The following is a 16,934-nucleotide window of genomic DNA, read 5'->3' as shown; positions in this document are numbered from 1 at the left end:
TAGCATGACCTGTCAGTCCTTGCATCTAGACCGCTGTCTGTGAATTTAAGAGGGGTTACATTTCCCTAGCCCCATTCCTCAGCTGTAAACAAACAGTGGCGGGGGTGTTCTGTTTTGTTGTTCTTTGAATCCCAGAATGTAGCTTTAAGCATGTCACTCACCATGCCACCCTATCCTTTCTGTCGACCAGAGAATCCATTTACGCCATCCAGTACAACGTCCGCTCATTCATGAATGTGAAAACCTGGCCATGGATGAAGTTGTACTTCAAGATCAAGCCCCTGCTGCAGAGCGCTGAGACTGAGAAGGAGCTGGCCAACATGAAGGAGAACTATGATAAGATGACGACAGACCTGGCCAAGGCTCTGGCCACGAAGAAGCAAATGGAGGAGAAGTTGGTGTCCCTGACGCAGGAGAAGAATGACCTGGCACTTCAAGTTGCATCTGTGAGTGAAAAACACCTCATATGGGCATATTTACACACACATGAATACACACACATATGAACACATTGTGAAGTATGTGGCTAACTCACACATTGTTATTGTCCATGTTATGTATTTCATTAATTTCTATTGATTTGCTCTGACCTTGAATATACAAAGTGAGGCCGCTGATTATTTCTCGTGTTCTGAAACCAGGAAGGAGAGAGTCTGAACGATGCTGAGGAAAGGTGCGAGGGGCTCATCAAGAGCAAGATCCAGCAGGAGGCTAAACTCAAAGAGACGACCGAGAGGCTGGAGGATGAGGAGGAGATCAATGCTGAGTTGACTGCCAAGAAGAGGAAGCTGGAGGATGAGTGCTCTGAGCTGAAGAAGGACATTGATGACCTGGAGCTCACCCTGGCCAAAGTGGAGAAGGAGAAGCACGCCACTGAAAACAAGGTCTAGTGTCTTACCATAGACAGTCTAACCAAACAATAATCCAAACAATAATCAACTAAAAAAATAGCTTAACAGAAATGGAATTCAAGTCATATGACACAAAATAGTTGAATTTCAGTTGCAGTGTACTCCCCACATTCATTCATCTAGTGTTGAATCTATAGTACAGTAATTGTTGACGCAATTATAACCTAAATGAAATGAATGCAATATATAACAAACTAAATCTCCCCTTTATGGTGAAGTATAATTATGTTGTGACCATTTTCAGGTTAAAAACCTGACAGAGGAGATGGCATCTATGGATGAGAGTGTTGCCAAGCTGACCAAGGAGAAGAAAGCCCTCCAAGAGGCCCACCAGCAGACACTGGACGACCTGCAGGCAGAGGAGGACAAAGTCAACACTCTGACCAAGGCCAAGACCAAGCTGGAACAGCAAGTGGATGACGTGAGTGGAGTTCGACATTTTAACCATGATAGAATGTAAGATGATATTATCTTCAGTTGTTTAGATTAAACAATATATGTGTTTTTATCTTATAGCTTGAGGGTTCTCTGGAGCAAGAGAAAAAGCTCCGTATGGACCTAGAGAGATCCAAGAGAAAGCTGGAGGGAGATCTGAAACTGGCCCAGGAGTCCATAATGGACCTGGAGAATGACAAGCAGCAAGCTGATGAGAAAATCAAGAAGTAAACACAAACAAATGACTACAGTATCAGCTGCTATTATGATTGTTCTTGATTAATTATGAATTAGCATTTGCATGTGATTAAAAGCAACGTGAATGTTATTATACTCCCTTTACACTAACAAACCTAAACCAACTCTGCAATCAACGTGTTTGTGTTTTTTAGGAAGGAGTTTGAGACCACTCAGCTCCTCAGCAAGATTGAGGATGAGCAGTCTCTGGGAGCTCAGCTGCAGAAGAAGATCAAGGAACTCCAGGTACAGTACAGGATAAAAGCCCACACCTGAATCATTTCCTGAAAACCACTTTCTGGTAGCAGACAGTGTTCCTGGTGGCTTCTAATGGCTCAGTAGGTTGGAAGATGGTGTTTCTGGTTGGTGCTTCTTACCATTGTGGTTTTGGTTCCTGCATGGGACACTGTCTACTGAATATATTAGTGTAACTGGCTTTGTATTAACACATTTATGCAACATATACCTACTATTATTATTTTGTGAGGTTCAATTGTTTCAACTGTATTGTAGTGTTCATCCCCCCTGCTCTTATCCCCTGTTCTAGGCCCGTATTGAGGAGCTGGAGGAGGAAATTGAGGCTGAGCGTGCTGCCAGGGCTAAGGTTGAGAAGCAGAGGGCCGATCTCTCCAGGGAACTTGAGGAGATCAGCGAGAGGCTGGAGGAGGCCGGAGGCGCCACTGCTTCTCAGATTGAGATGAACAAGAAGCGTGAGGCTGAGTTCCAGAAGCTGCGTCGGGATCTTGAAGAGTCCACCCTGCAGCACGAGGCCACAGCCGCCGCTCTGCGCAAGAAGCAGGCCGACAGTGTGGCTGAGCTCGGGGAGCAGATCGACAACCTGCAGCGCGTCAAGCAGAAGCTGGAGAAGGAGAAGAGCGAGTACAAGATGGAGATTGATGACCTCTCCAGCAACATGGAGGCCGTCGCCAAGGCTAAGGTGAGTAGTGATGTTTTGGTCAAGCAGTGTTGAGGAGGGTCAACTACATTACCATTCAACTGAACTGAGGTTGACAGGAGTCACATATATAAAGTAATGATGGTACATGTTTCACTAACAGGGCAATCTGGAGAAGATGTGCCGTACTCTTGAGGACCAGCTGAGCGAGCTCAAGACTAAGAATGATGAGAATGTTCGCCAGGTCAACGACATCAGCGGACAGAGGGCCAGACTCCTGACAGAAAATGGTACCATCAACAATGAACTACAACCCAATGCTTTCCTTCAGTAGAACACAATAACATGTGTTGGGGGCTGTATCCACATAGTTTCTACTGTACTTTTCACCACCTAACATTGCCCTATGATACCATTTTCAATCTTAGAGAACAGAGACCCTATTAACTAGATATCCCTCTATCCCTGCAGGTGAGTTTGGCCGCCAGCTGGAGGAGAAGGAAGCCCTGGTGTCTCAGCTGACCAGAGGAAAACAGGCCTTCACCCAGCAGGTGGAGGAGCTGAAGAGGGCGATTGAGGAGGAGGTCAAGGTAAAATGGACTCCACTGTCCATAGAGTTTAGAGCTATATCTTCATATAGATGGTGACTACGTGACCCTCAGAGACTCCTACTGTCTCTCCACCCTCAGAGACTTCTACTGTCTCTCCACCCTCAGAGACTCCTACTGTCTCTCCACCCTCAGAGACTCCTACTGTCTCTCCACCCTCAGAGACTCCTACTGTCTCTCCACCCTCAGACTTCTACTGTCTCTCCACCCTCAGAGACTTCTACTGTCTCTCCACCCTCAGAGACTCCTACTGTCTCTCCACCCTCAGAGACTCCTACTGTCTCTCCACCCTCAGAGACTCCTACTGTCTCTCCACCCTCAGAGACTCCTACTGTCTCTCCACCCTCAGAGACTTCTACTGTCTCTCCACCCTCAGAGACTCCTCCTGTCTCTCCACCCTCAGAGACTTCTACTGTCTCTCCACCCTCAGAGACTCCTACTGTCTCTCCACCCTCAGAGACTCCTACTGTCTCTCCACCCTCAGAGACTCCTACTGTCTCTCCACCCTCAGAGACTTCTACTGTCTCTCCACCCTCAGAGACTCCTACTGTCTCTCCACCCTCAGAGACTCCTACTGTCTCTCCACCCTCAGAGACTTCTACTGTCTCTCCACCATCAGAGACTCCTACTGTCTCTCCACCCTCAGAGACTCCTACTGTCTCTCCACCCTCAGAGACTTCTACTGTCTCTCCACCCTCAGAGACTCCTACTGTCTCTCCACCCTCAGAGACTCCTACTGTCTCTCCACCCTCAGAGACTTCTACTGTCATTTGTTTGTCTATCTCTCTAATATCTCTTTGTCTTTCTCTTTCGCAGGCTAAAAACGCACTGGCCCATGGTGTCCAGTCTGCCCGCCATGACTGTGACCTCCTGAGGGAGCAGTTTGAGGAGGAGCAGGAGGCCAAGGCAGAGCTGCAACGCGGCATGTCCAAGGCCAACAGCGAGGTGGCTCAGTGGAGGACTAAGTATGAAACTGATGCCGTCCAGCGCACAGAGGAGCTGGAAGAGGCCAAGTGAGTCACACGCAACAGCAAACATTCAAATATAGGGTGTGGATGTTGAGGGTGGTAGGGGGGCTCTGAGAAAATGTTACGTCAATATATATTGTAACATTTGTTTCAAAACTACAAAACCACCTAACAGGAAAAAGCTGGCCCAACGTCTGCAGGAGGCTGAGGAGACCATTGAGGCGACCAACTCCAAGTGTGCCTCCCTGGAGAAGACCAAGCAGAGGCTGCAGGGAGAGGTGGAGGACCTCATGATTGACGTTGAGAGAGCCAACGCATTGGCCGCCAACCTCGACAAGAAGCAGAGGAACTTTGACAAGGTAAAAATGAAAACCTAATTTTCTGTTACATAATCAATTGTAGTTTAATTGTAGCATGTTTCTGATTTAAATCTCTTCATCTATGACTTCTAATGAAAATCCCATGTATTTCCCTAGGTTCTGGCAGAGTGGAAGCAGAAGTATGAGGAGGGTCAGGCAGAGCTGGAAGGAGCTCAGAAGGAGGCTCGCTCTATGAGCACTGAACTCTTCAAGATGAAGAACTCCTACGAGGAGGCTCTGGATCATCTGGAGACTCTAAAGAGAGAGAACAAGAACCTGCAACGTGAGCATTTGACAGCAATTCTATTTGGCTCATGTTTGATTAGCAAGATTAATTATTGTTAATTAATTTACTGTTATTATGATTCAATGTCAACTTCAGTGCATTGGCGATATCCACTGAAAATCTCCCAAGTCTAAACTGCTCCTGTGTGTGTGTGTGTGTGCAGAGGAGATCTCTGACCTGACTGAGCAGATCGGAGAGACTGGCAAGAGCATCCATGAGCTGGAGAAGGCCAAGAAGACCGTGGAGACAGAGAAGTCTGAGATCCAGACCGCTCTGGAGGAGGCTGAGGTACAAACTACAGATGTTTGATAGGAAAAGCAGTGTTGCACTAGCAATGCCAGCTACAGGCTACTGCTCCCTGCTTTGGTGTTTATTGTAGTCATATATATATTTAATTCCTTGTACACATCCAAATATATTAAACACAATACGCATTACTTATTTTCTTTGTCCAGGGCACACTGGAGCACGAGGAATCCAAGATTCTGCGTGTGCAGCTGGAGCTCAACCAGATCAAGGGTGAGGTGGACAGGAAGATCGCTGAGAAGGACGAGGAGATGGAGCAGATCAAGAGGAACAGCCAGAGGGTGGTTGACTCCATGCAGAGCACCCTGGACTCTGAGGTCAGGAGCAGGAATGATGCCCTGAGGGTGAAGAAGAAGATGGAGGGAGACCTGAACGAGATGGAGATCCAGCTGAGCCACTCCAACAGGCAGGCCGCTGAGGCCCAGAAACAGCTGAGGAACGTCCAGGGACAGCTCAAGGTAAAGGGACTGGGACATCAGGTTCAAAACCTAAACATGGCTAGGGATTTGTTTGTGAATCTGAGAAATTAAAAAGAGTGGTTTATGTACTAAAGGTAACGATACTGGAGAAATTCGTACCAATTTACATTTCTGTCACTGATTGATCCTATCGCCCCTACTTCCACAAGTCCTAATGAACATATGTCATTGTGAACCCCAGGATGCCCAATTGCACCTTGATGACGCTGTTCGTGTCGCAGAGGACATGAAGGAACAGGCAGCCATGGTGGAGCGTAGAAACGGTCTGATGGTGGCTGAAATCGAGGAGCTGAGAGTTGCTCTGGAGCAGACAGAGAGAGGCCGCAAAGTGGCTGAGACTGAGCTGGTAGACGCCAGCGAGCGTGTTGGACTGCTGCACTCCCAGGTATGGGTCAAAAGCCATTTCCAATGGAACTCAACCAAGCATACAGTTTAAACACACCTAGAATTTGACAGTGCTTACTTTAGATTTTCATAATTTCAGCCTTGTGACTTGTAAGTTCTCTTGAGAGTTTAAAAAATGGTCTTATTTCATCCTTCAGAACACCAGCCTTCTGAACACCAAGAAGAAGTTGGAGACTGACCTGGTGCAGGTGCAGGGAGAGGTGGATGATATTGTCCAGGAGGCCAGGAATGCAGAGGAGAAGGCCAAGAAGGCCATCACTGACGTGAGTTCTTTAATTACATCGACTTGATTTGTCCCCAAGTGCCAATGGTAGCTGGGCTGGTTAAGAACAACAAAGATCTTAGAGGGGCGTTATGATTGGTGCCAATTGGTGCATAAATTAAACAAACTACTTTTCCAGGCGGCCATGATGGCTGAGGAGCTGAAGAAGGAGCAGGACACCAGCTCTCACCTGGAGAGGATGAAGAAGAACCTGGAGGTCACAGTCAAGGACCTGCAGCACCGCCTGGATGAGGCTGAGAATCTGGCCATGAAGGGAGGCAAGAAGCAGCTCCAGAAACTGGAGTCCAGGGTGAGTTAACAGCAGGGTGGATTATGGTGGATTGAAAGACAGATTGCTGGAAATTAATTTGATCATATAAAAATACATAATAGCCTCCATGCAGGTTTACTGTTACTTCTGTAGTGCATGGCATGACTAATCAAGTCTCGGGCCCTGGGAAATGTTAAATCCCCCTTCTTGGCATTAGAGAGAAAATGTTGCCGTTTTAAAGCTAATTTCCTGCAATTCTACACATTTTGCCTTTTTAAATGTTAAATGATGGTGCATTTATGATCATAACAAAACAAATTATAATAATTATACCCTTATTTAGTGGAGTTGAGCCAAGACCTTCAAATAAATACAAATGTATTACTCTAGTTGCTTCGTTCAGGCTTGTACAGTTGTCGCAGCAGACTTCTTCTAAACTGCCATTTCATTAGTAGTAAGAATAAACAACAAATATAAATTCACAATCCACATCAACACACAATATAATGCACATTCATCCACTTTATCTCATAGTAATCATTTGTTACATCTAGTTACATTTGTTTCATTTCTCTCTATAGCGACATGTCTCATTCACCGGCCGTTGCTAGGGAAGCTAGCGTTGCTATGCAGGTTTACTAGCCAGCAGGCTAACGGCTGAATTAGTTTGTAGGCTAGCGGACTTTAATAAGTTCATAAAACCTGAAAACACAACATAACATCTTAACAAACATATGTACATACTCCAGAAACATTACCGTCTCGAATATAGTGCTTTTCCAGTCGCTTACCTTCAAAATAAAGATATACCAATGTTTTTATGTCGGTGCTTCTGTCTTGCTGTTGGCTCACTTTGCAAACTTCTCTCAACTGTCATAGCGCGAGCCTCCCATAATAGAAGAAATCTCATAACATTAAAACATGCGAGTGGCGTCCTCTAGTGGCCATACTGGTGCTGCACCAGAAACTGCAAACACATGACAAAATGGATAAATAGTCATATTACAAATACAAGAAGAATTGAGTTGTGAGCCTCCCAGACCCGTTGTGCATCTAATAGTTAAGAACATAAATTGTGGATTATTAATATGTACTGTATTGCACTCTCTAAACTTTTTCCAAAGATCCCTGGTTGTTTAATCCGTTCTTGCTAGAAATATTCATAAACACATTTAAATGTAAATTCCCCTTTGGGAACCACTGACCTAGATAATGAAAATATGTTGGTATTATTACAGACCCCTTCAATTAAATGTTTAAAAGTACATAGGGACAGATAACAATTGTGCCTCCTTGACTGGGTAGAACACTACAACTCTGTGTTACAAAGATTTGTTACGTCTGATTTCACCACCTCAAACAAATACGTTTATTTCTTCCACAAAGGTGCGTGAGCTCGAGACTGAGGTGGAGGCCGAGCAGAGAAGAGGTGTAGACGCAGTCAAGGGAGTCCGCAAGTATGAGCGCAGAGTCAAGGAGCTCACTTACCAGGTAAGAGAAAGTGCCTTCTTCACACACTTGACACTAACACAGACAGGTTTGTGTATAAAACTATACTGACATTGATTCTTTGATCTTCTCCCACAGACTGAGGAGGATAAGAAGAACGTTAGCAGACTTCAGGACCTGGTAGATAAGCTGCAGTTGAAAGTGAAGGCCTACAAGAGGAATTCTGAGGAAGCGGTGAGTCAAATACTCTGAAAGCATACATTTGAAAATGTATTTTCTCCCTACAAAACGTAATGTCCATACGGTTTAGTTGTGTTGCTACAGCACATCAGTCAACAATGACTCAATTGATATTGCAAGTCATTACTGAAGAAATTATACACATTTCTGAGTGCCTCCTATGCCTATGTGTTACTAACTTAAAGGAGAGGGGGTTGAATAATAATTTGCTGGTCTAGTGGTGGTGCTGGAGGCAGCGGTTTGATACCGTGTTCCTCCACTCACTTTCTCTGCTGTATCATCTATCTTCCTATATACGTTGCTATCCTAAATCGGTCTTTATTTTTGTTGTTGAAAATACCTTTAAAAACAGATTTTTTATTTGCTACCTGAAGCATCAAACCTTAACTGCTGATGTTTCGCTCTCCATCTCTTTTATTCACCCAGGAGGAAGCAGCCAATAGCCATATGTCTAAGTTCAGGAAGGTGCAGCATGAGCTGGAGGAGGCTGAGGAGCGTGCTGACATCGCTGAGACTCAGGTCAACAAGCTCAGAGCCAAGACCCGTGACACTGGAAAGGTACAGAACTGCTGCTAAACCTATACCTGACTCATGTTCAAATATGACCACATCAACACCACCTATGATTCAGTCTTCACAGAGGTCAATACAGACCTTTTACACTCACTCAACTGTATTTAAGATCTTTGAGAAGCACATTTCAGGTAGGGCAAAAAAATCTAATAAGATTAATTCAGTTGGTACTTCACCCTGAAAATCCAAGCTGAGCGCTGAGCATTAAATGATTGATCCATTATATTCTTTCCAAGTGTTCATCTATTTGTCATGTTCATTATTATTACTGATCCATTATATTCTATCCAAGTCTATCCATATATTTATCATGTTCATTATTATTACTGATCCATTATATTCTTTCTTTCTACTTACAGGGCAAAGAAGTTGCTGAATAAACAAGACCAAGTCTTATCATTTTCCTGTGTTGCATAAAATATGATTTTCATGGTGAAATGTTGAGCATTGATTAAAAACATGTAGACCTACATACACTTCCTTTGTGACTGTGGACTTATTACTTAGCAAACAGCTTTCTCATACCATAAAAATATTGTACTTAAAATAATGGAGCAATCTGGGATTCCAACAGCAAAAGTGGTGAGGCTGGAGAAATGTAACCACTCTCAAATTCTCAGACTGAGCTATGGATGCAAGGACTGCAAGTTTGTTCTTGCTTTATTGAATTCAATGTGGTTCATCCAGCCTCTGCATTTAAGCTGCTGAGTTAACTAGTACAACTGCCAAGGTCAGAGGTTACAAAACCATTCTAGTCATTCTATTTCTATGGTCATAACACCGTCATAGGACACCACAACACACATAAATTGGTCCTGCATGTAACATTTGATCTCTTAACAGACTAAAAGGTTACATCAACAGTTCTATCCACATGCCATTGACTAGATGTCCATTAGTACCTGTATCTTGTTGAAGTACTGCCCAGCCTCGAAGGGCACTATGTTGTAGGTGGAGATCCCAATAACAGGTTTCTCTGTATTGTTCTTGGCTCTGTGGAAGGCCAGAGCAGTCTCTCCTGGAAACACCTGTATGGTAACACAACATATACAATAAGATACCTGTATGGTAACACAACATAGACAATACCATACCTGTATGGTAACACAACACAGACACTAAGACACCTGTATGGTAACACAACATAGACATTAAGATACCTGTATGGTAACACAACATAGACACTAAGATACCTGTATGGTAACACAACATAGACACTAAGATACCTGTATGGTAACACAACACAGACACTAAGACACCTGTATGGTAACACAACATAGACATTAAGATACCTGTATGGTAACACAACATAGACACTAAGATACCTGTATGGTAACACAACATAGACACTAAGATACCTGTATGGTAACACAACATATACAATAAGATACCTGTATGATAACACAACACACAACATAGACAATAAAAAAAAACTGTATGGTAACACAACATAGACAATAAGATACCTGTATGGTAACACAACATAGACACTAAGACCTGTATGGTAACACAACATAGACAATAAGATACCTGTATGGTAACACAACATAGACACTAAGATACCTGTATGGTAACATAACATTTACATTACATTTACATTTTAGTCATTTAGCAGACGCTCTTATCCAGAGCGACTTACAGTTAGTGAATAAATATTTTTGTATACTGGCCCCCCGTGGGAATCGAACCCACAACCCTGGCGTTGCAAACGCCATGTTCTATCAACTGAGCTACATCCCTGACGGCCATTCCATCCCCTACCCTGGATGACGCTGGGCCAATTGTGCGCCGCCCATGAGTCTCCCGGTCGCGGCCGGCTGCGACAGAGCCTGGATTCGAACCAGGATCTCTAGTGGCACAGTTAGCACTGCGATGCAGTGCCTTAGACCACTGCGCCACTCAGGAGTAAACTAAGACACCTGTATGGTAACACAACATAGACACTAAGATACCTGTATGGTAACACAACATAGACACTAAGATACCTGTATGGTAACACAACATAGACACTAAGATACCTGTATGGTAACACAACATAGACAATAAGATACCTGTATGTTAACACAACATAGACACTAAGATACCTGTATGGTAACACAACATAGACACTAAGATACCTGTATGGTAACACAACATAGACAATAAGATACCTGTATGTTAACACAACACACAACATGATTTGATTCTGGACCAGTCAACCTCCGATATCCTCTGGAGCAGCAGGTTCCCTTTGGTTTTCTACTCTGATCCTGCACTCTGGCTCAATCATGGGATGGGGCAGCCTCTTCTCCCCGCAAATGTTTTGCAAAACCACCGTGGCTTAGATAACGGTGCAGGTCCTTTTGAGTGTCATCCTTGTATGCAGTGGAACCTAGGGCTCTATTCAATCTGTATTGCTGAAGCATTACAAATTGACCGATAGAAATTCAAAGGTAATTTCCAGTTGAGCCAACATATGCAGAGAACTATATATTCCAGAGAACTCGGATACGTAGCCACTCTGATAATAATAAGAGTATGTAAGAAATCTAGAGTGGTCTTGCCTTCTAATTATTGTTTTCCATTGACCTTGACCCCTACCCTAACCATGACCTTGACCCCTATCCTAAACCCTAACCCTGACCTTGACCCCTACCCTTGCCCTGACCTTAAAGGGATACTTCAGGATTTTGGCTATGAAGCCCTTTATATATTTCCCCAGAGTCAGATGACTCATGGATACCATTTATATGTCTCTGCATCCAGTATAAAGGAAGTTAGAGTTTCGCAAGCCAATGCTAACTATCGTTAGCGCAATGACTGGAAGTCTATGGTATCTACAAGCATGCAATTTATTGCAAATCTCCAAACAACTGTAGTATAACTATTCTCCAATAGAGGGCACTAAACGCCAAGGTTAGAAGAAGATACATGAGGGGCCTTTTTTTGTTTTTTAAGTTTCTGGAGGTGCCTGAAGGAGATCCTGGAGGGGAATTGGAGGAGACTAAAGCATTGGGGAATCGGAGGAGCCTAAAGCATTGGGGAATCGGAGGAGCCTAAAGCATTGCCAAAACAAACAGTTAATAATAACCACAGTTAACCTCTCCATCCCGACCGTCTGTGAGTCAGCATGTAGTGAGGGCTTTCTCTGACAGTTGGTTGGCTAGCATATTTATAGACAACATATGTGAGTATTTTAGGAAACAGGGATCACGGCTGTACTCAGCAAGGGCTTCCCCTGGGCTGGCTGGCAGGAAGTATTTATGGACTACCATGGTGTGTGTGTATGTGTGTGCTCTTTATGAAACAGGCAGGGGATCACCGCAGTAAAAATGTTTAGATCTTAATTAGCATGATCAATGCAACGTTGTTATAATAATTATAATAATTTATTAATAATAATAATTTATTAAACTTCTATAGCGCTTTTCATAACATAAATAGGCTAGGTCAACCAATGCATCATCATGAGTAGCTTAGCTATAGATAGCTAGGTCAACCAATACATCATCATGTGTAGCTTTGCTATAGCTAGCTAGGTCAACCAATACATCATCATGAGTAGCTTAGCTATAGCTAGCTAGGTCAACCGATACATCATCATGAGTAGCTTAGCTATAGCTGGCTAGGTCAACCAATACATCATCATGAGTAGCTTAGCTATAGCTAGCTAGGTCAACCAATACATCATCATGTGTAGCTTAGCTATAGCTAGCTAGGTCAACCAATACATCATCATGAGTAGCTTAGCTATATCTAGCTAGGTCAACCAATACATCATCATGTGTAGCTTAGCTATAGCTAGCTAGGTCAACCAATAGATGCCAAGTCTTTGAGTGCATGCATCCTTCAAAGATGGAGAGGGACAGTTCTTGGCTTGATCAGAGGAAGGGGGTCAGGGAGATGGTTGATGAAGATGGATTATAGTGACGATCTTGTGGAGGGCTACTCTGGGAACCAGCCTTTGTCGTGTAGCCACTGGAATTCTCCTCCTTCACAATGTGTAGCACCCACTTGGGTGATTCCTCAGCAGCTCTGGGTGCCAGAAAGCTCTCCACATATACAGTTCAGAGTAGTAGCCAGTCATCCTCACTGAACCCTCTGCCTCAGCACTGCATTCCTACTGGATCTCCTATTCCTCTCAAGCTTCAGGTGACTCCTCAAATGTCCAGGAACCAGCAGCCAGGTGAAACAAGAAGCTGGTACTGTTTCCTGCATCATTCAAACAAAAACAAAAGCCAGCTAGCTAGCTAGCCCTCCATGCCATTTACCTGCCAGACAATCTGCAAATCTGTGGGTGAAAACCACCAGATATATGCAATATAAACTAAATGTTACCAAAAACAAAACAGGTGATAAAAAACAACAATAAAAACCCTTGAACATATCTAAATATGTACATATTTATAGAGCTCGTACCATTATGCAATTAAAAGAGAACATGTATATTTGATGATATGCATATAATATGTCACAAGCAATAACAAGCCTATACCCGTTTAGAAAAAAAGCATTTCATGTATTCGGTATTGTTACACTGATCCACATTTACCAGAGGGTTCAAATTGCAATGAGTTGGAGGCTGGATAGCTTTGTCAGCATTGGCCTACCAAACTCATAACAGAGGCTTCACACTTTTATTACAAGGCTATACATACGTAGTGGGGGTACATGACAGGTATTTGACAGTAAGGATCTTCAACAGATTAATTTTTTGATGATGTACTGTACAATAAACTTAAATGTTGTATAGACCTCTTATCTTTTTCCGTAAAAAGCGCATGGATGTGTGTGAAATGGATAAGCAAAAACTTGGGATTTTGTCATATGTGAAAACGTGTCTCTTGAATGTTGTCTAACGTTAGTAGCTAGTGGCGTAGTTAAGGAAGCATCATGCAATAACTAAAGTAAACCTTGCATTTGGATGTTTAAATTATCCTCCGGTGGTCAAGGTGATCTATTTTAAGAAATGCCATTGGTTGGTGGATATAAAGTCTAAGATCTTTGATAGGCTGATGCGGAATTTGTTACAGGAAGTAATCGCCAGCCAGCTAGTCAGGTTAGCTTAGGGCTAAATGGGCCAGGTTATCTGATGGGGACAGCTATACATGAAACATTGTATCATGTACAACTGTATCACGTGCAACTTCGTCAACGATTTTAATTGGCTGATGCGCATTTTGAGACAAAGAAGTTGAAACAAACTTTTTCTAATGTTCACAAGTATAGACCCTGTGTGATTCTGTAGCAGCTGATAAAGTCACTAGCTTTTTGTTTTGACTTCCTACAAGCCTATCTGGCTGGTGTTTACAGAACATTTGGCGCCGTCTGATTAGGGTATAAAGGGCCTGTCTCCAAGAGGATGGTGTTTACAGAATATTTGGTGATGTCTGATTAGGATATAAATGGCCTGTCTCCAAGAGGATGGTGTTTACAGAACATTTGGTGCTGTCTGATTAGGATATAAAGGGCCTGTCTCCAAGAGGATGGTGTTTACAGAACATTTGGTGCTGTCTGATTAGGATATAAATGGCCTGTCTCCAAGAGGATGGTGTTTACAGAACATTTGGTGCTGTCTGATTAGGATATAAAGGTCCTGTTTCCAAGAGGCAAGTTAGACATTTTCTCTACTTTTGTGTTTATCTTTATTATCTGAGATTAATGTGGATGCTACCACGATTTACGGATAATCGCAAATTAATCGTGAATTATAATTAGAGAAAGTTACAGAATAGGAATGTGACAAAGATACATTTTATTAAAATGTAAACTGCAATTTGTTTTCACGTAAAATAATAGTTATGAAGTGAATTCACAATTCAGATATGGTAGTGTGTATGACAACTACTAGGGGGCAATGCAGTTCAATCTACCGCAGTCCTGGCGACCTACCAGATGGCTCTCATTTTACAGCTGTCCCCCACCCACTCAGCAACAACGTTTTAGGTTCTCTGTTGTGTGTCTCTCCTCCATCTTCTCAGTACTTCATGTACCACTACTCATCAGTGTGATGGCTCTTTGCAGTGATGTATGACAGCGTGTTTATAGATGTCCAACAATCTGTTGTTAACGCCATGTACGGTGATCGAGAGCTTGTGCTTTGTACTTGCAGAGCAATCATTGTATAATTTCTCCATCAGGGCCGTCATGTTTTTTTCTACATGGCATCTTGTAGTCTGATTCATTTTAATTTCACGAATGTTCTGGGAACTTTCACAGAACCAATTTTACTGGTACATTCTGTTATTACATTACCTGAAAACCTAATGAGAACGTGGTGGTTGTTACAGATGTTGTGCACAACATTTGAGGTAATGTTAGGAGAAAATGTGTTATCAAAAACATTATTTGAATATTTTGGGGATGTTATCATCCTAATGTTAGATCAACCCTAATTAGAACTTAATGAGTATCCATTCAAATCTTACCTAAACATTATAATTATTTCAAAAAACATTCTCGGATCAGCTTTCTCCATTCAAATCTTACCTAAACATTAGAATTATTTCAAAAAACATTTGGGCAGTAGCCAACAATTTAGCAAATTAGAACTGAATTGATTGATCATTCAATTTATTTTACTGTATTTATCTTTTAATACATTCATCTCGGTTTTTATTTGAAGCATCTTTTTATCCTTTGCTTGTATGTAGAGAGAGAGAAAGAGAGAGACAGACATACATTGTCACTGACTGAATAATACCCCAGTAGGCAATATTTGGCTTAGTGAAGCCTGTTTCTAGTTGTATATATGTCAACAAACCAGAATCCAACCAGGTAAAGGTGATAAAATAAAGAGTAGTAAGACGTTACTAAGACGTCATCTGGCAAACAGTCAGAAAAATTGTGGGGATAAAGTCAGCAGGCTGAGGATTCATTAGCAGATCTCTGGTCAAAAAAGGTACATTGGATTATCTTTCTGTCCAGAAATTATTTAGCTGTACAAATGTTTTCTAAATTGTTCCATTATGTTACAAGATTTGCAGATATTACATTTATTTATTTGCACCAAAGAAAACAAGTGATAGACAACAATAAAAAATACAAATATAAAACGGTGTGCAGGTTGGAAGCCCAAGGGCATATATAAAAACCACACCACAAAGTACAAAAATAAAAAAGGTTTGTTAAAACATAACAAAACCTACTAATTATAAATGTAAAAATGAATTGATCAGTAATCATGTAAAAAATAATATATATATTGTTTTGTTTAAATGTGTGTGCATGTGAGTGTGTGAGAGTTAGGCTATATGGAGGAGATTACTGAGGAGTTTGGTTCATCAGGCTGACCCCCAGTCTTCATGGAGGAGATTACTGAGTAGTTTGGTTCATCAGGCTGACCCCCAGTCTTCATGGAGGAGATTACTGAGTAGTTTGGTTCATCAGGCTGACCCCCAGTCTTCATGGAGGAGATTACTGAGTAGTTTGGTTCATCAGGCTGACCCCCAGTCTTCATGGAGGAGATTACTGAGTAGTTTGGTTCATCAGGCTGACCCCCAGTCTTCATGGAGGAGATTACTGAGTAGTTTGGTTCATCAGGCTGACCCCCAGTCTTCATAGAGGAGATTACTGAGTAGTTTGGTTCATCAGGCTGACCCCCAGTCTTCATGGAGGAGATTACTGAGTAGTTTGGTTCATCAGGCTGACCCCCAGTCTTCATGGAGGAGATTACTGAGTAGTTTGGTTCATCAGGCTGACCCCCAGTCTTCATGGAGGAGATTACTGAGTAGTTTGGTTCATCAGGCTGACCCCCAGTCTTCATGGAGGAGATTACTGAGTAGTTTGGTTCATCAGGCTGACCCCCAGTCTTCATTTTGACAATGTGAAGATAACAATTCCAGAGTATGGTACCTCTGTATCTGATAGAGAATTGACTATGTGAGGTCCGGCAGTGGAGAGGGTGAAGGTTATCGCAGTGTCTTGTGTTATATAGATGGATTTCAGAATTAACCTGGAAGAATCCATTAAAGGGTTTAGGTAAACTGACTGGGAGGTATGAGTATTTGTAGATGAAAGTGCATAATTGGCGTACATTAATGTCGTAAATAGAAAATATATTGAGTTTCTTAAACAAAGGTACAGATGGAGCCAGGTAATTAGAGGAGGTGTCTAGTCTTGCAAATGTATCTTGTATGATGAGTAATTTCTGTAGGTAGGAGGCATATGTACTGGCCCAGACAATATTACAGTAAATGAGATATGGGTAAATGAAGCTATAGTATAGAGTTAGGAAGAAAGTCTGATGAACCAAACCACTAATCTTTCTGA

General features: G+C 42.4%; 1 protein-coding gene across 1 annotated transcript in view; it reads left to right on the top strand.

Annotated features, from left to right (window-relative positions):
- Positions 1-16,934, top strand: part of LOC311124706 (myosin heavy chain, fast skeletal muscle-like) — a gene marked incomplete at both ends in the record, with an annotated part of 131,900 nt that overhangs the window by 8,951 nt on the left and 106,015 nt on the right. Inside the window, 20 exons of the mRNA XM_084198812.1 lie at positions 191-446; positions 642-884; positions 1,156-1,332; positions 1,428-1,573; positions 1,739-1,829; positions 2,131-2,520; positions 2,642-2,768; positions 2,950-3,068; positions 3,903-4,099; positions 4,230-4,413; positions 4,531-4,696; positions 4,863-4,987; positions 5,155-5,463; positions 5,666-5,869; positions 6,027-6,152; positions 6,291-6,461; positions 7,809-7,913; positions 8,010-8,105; positions 8,538-8,669; positions 9,044-9,064. Of these exons, the coding sequence (XP_084054938.1) occupies positions 191-446; positions 642-884; positions 1,156-1,332; positions 1,428-1,573; positions 1,739-1,829; positions 2,131-2,520; positions 2,642-2,768; positions 2,950-3,068; positions 3,903-4,099; positions 4,230-4,413; positions 4,531-4,696; positions 4,863-4,987; positions 5,155-5,463; positions 5,666-5,869; positions 6,027-6,152; positions 6,291-6,461; positions 7,809-7,913; positions 8,010-8,105; positions 8,538-8,669; positions 9,044-9,064 (3,385 nt within the window). Of the gene's footprint in view, positions 1-190; positions 447-641; positions 885-1,155; positions 1,333-1,427; positions 1,574-1,738; positions 1,830-2,130; positions 2,521-2,641; positions 2,769-2,949; positions 3,069-3,902; positions 4,100-4,229; positions 4,414-4,530; positions 4,697-4,862; positions 4,988-5,154; positions 5,464-5,665; positions 5,870-6,026; positions 6,153-6,290; positions 6,462-7,808; positions 7,914-8,009; positions 8,106-8,537; positions 8,670-9,043 lie in introns of the transcript that reaches the window.

This window comes from Coregonus lavaretus (genome assembly GCF_964263955.1).
Source record: "Coregonus lavaretus genome assembly, contig: HAP1_SCAFFOLD_79, whole genome shotgun sequence".
NCBI lineage: Eukaryota > Metazoa > Chordata > Actinopteri > Salmoniformes > Salmonidae > Coregonus > Coregonus lavaretus.
This window is presented reverse-complemented; position numbering and strand designations above follow the sequence as displayed.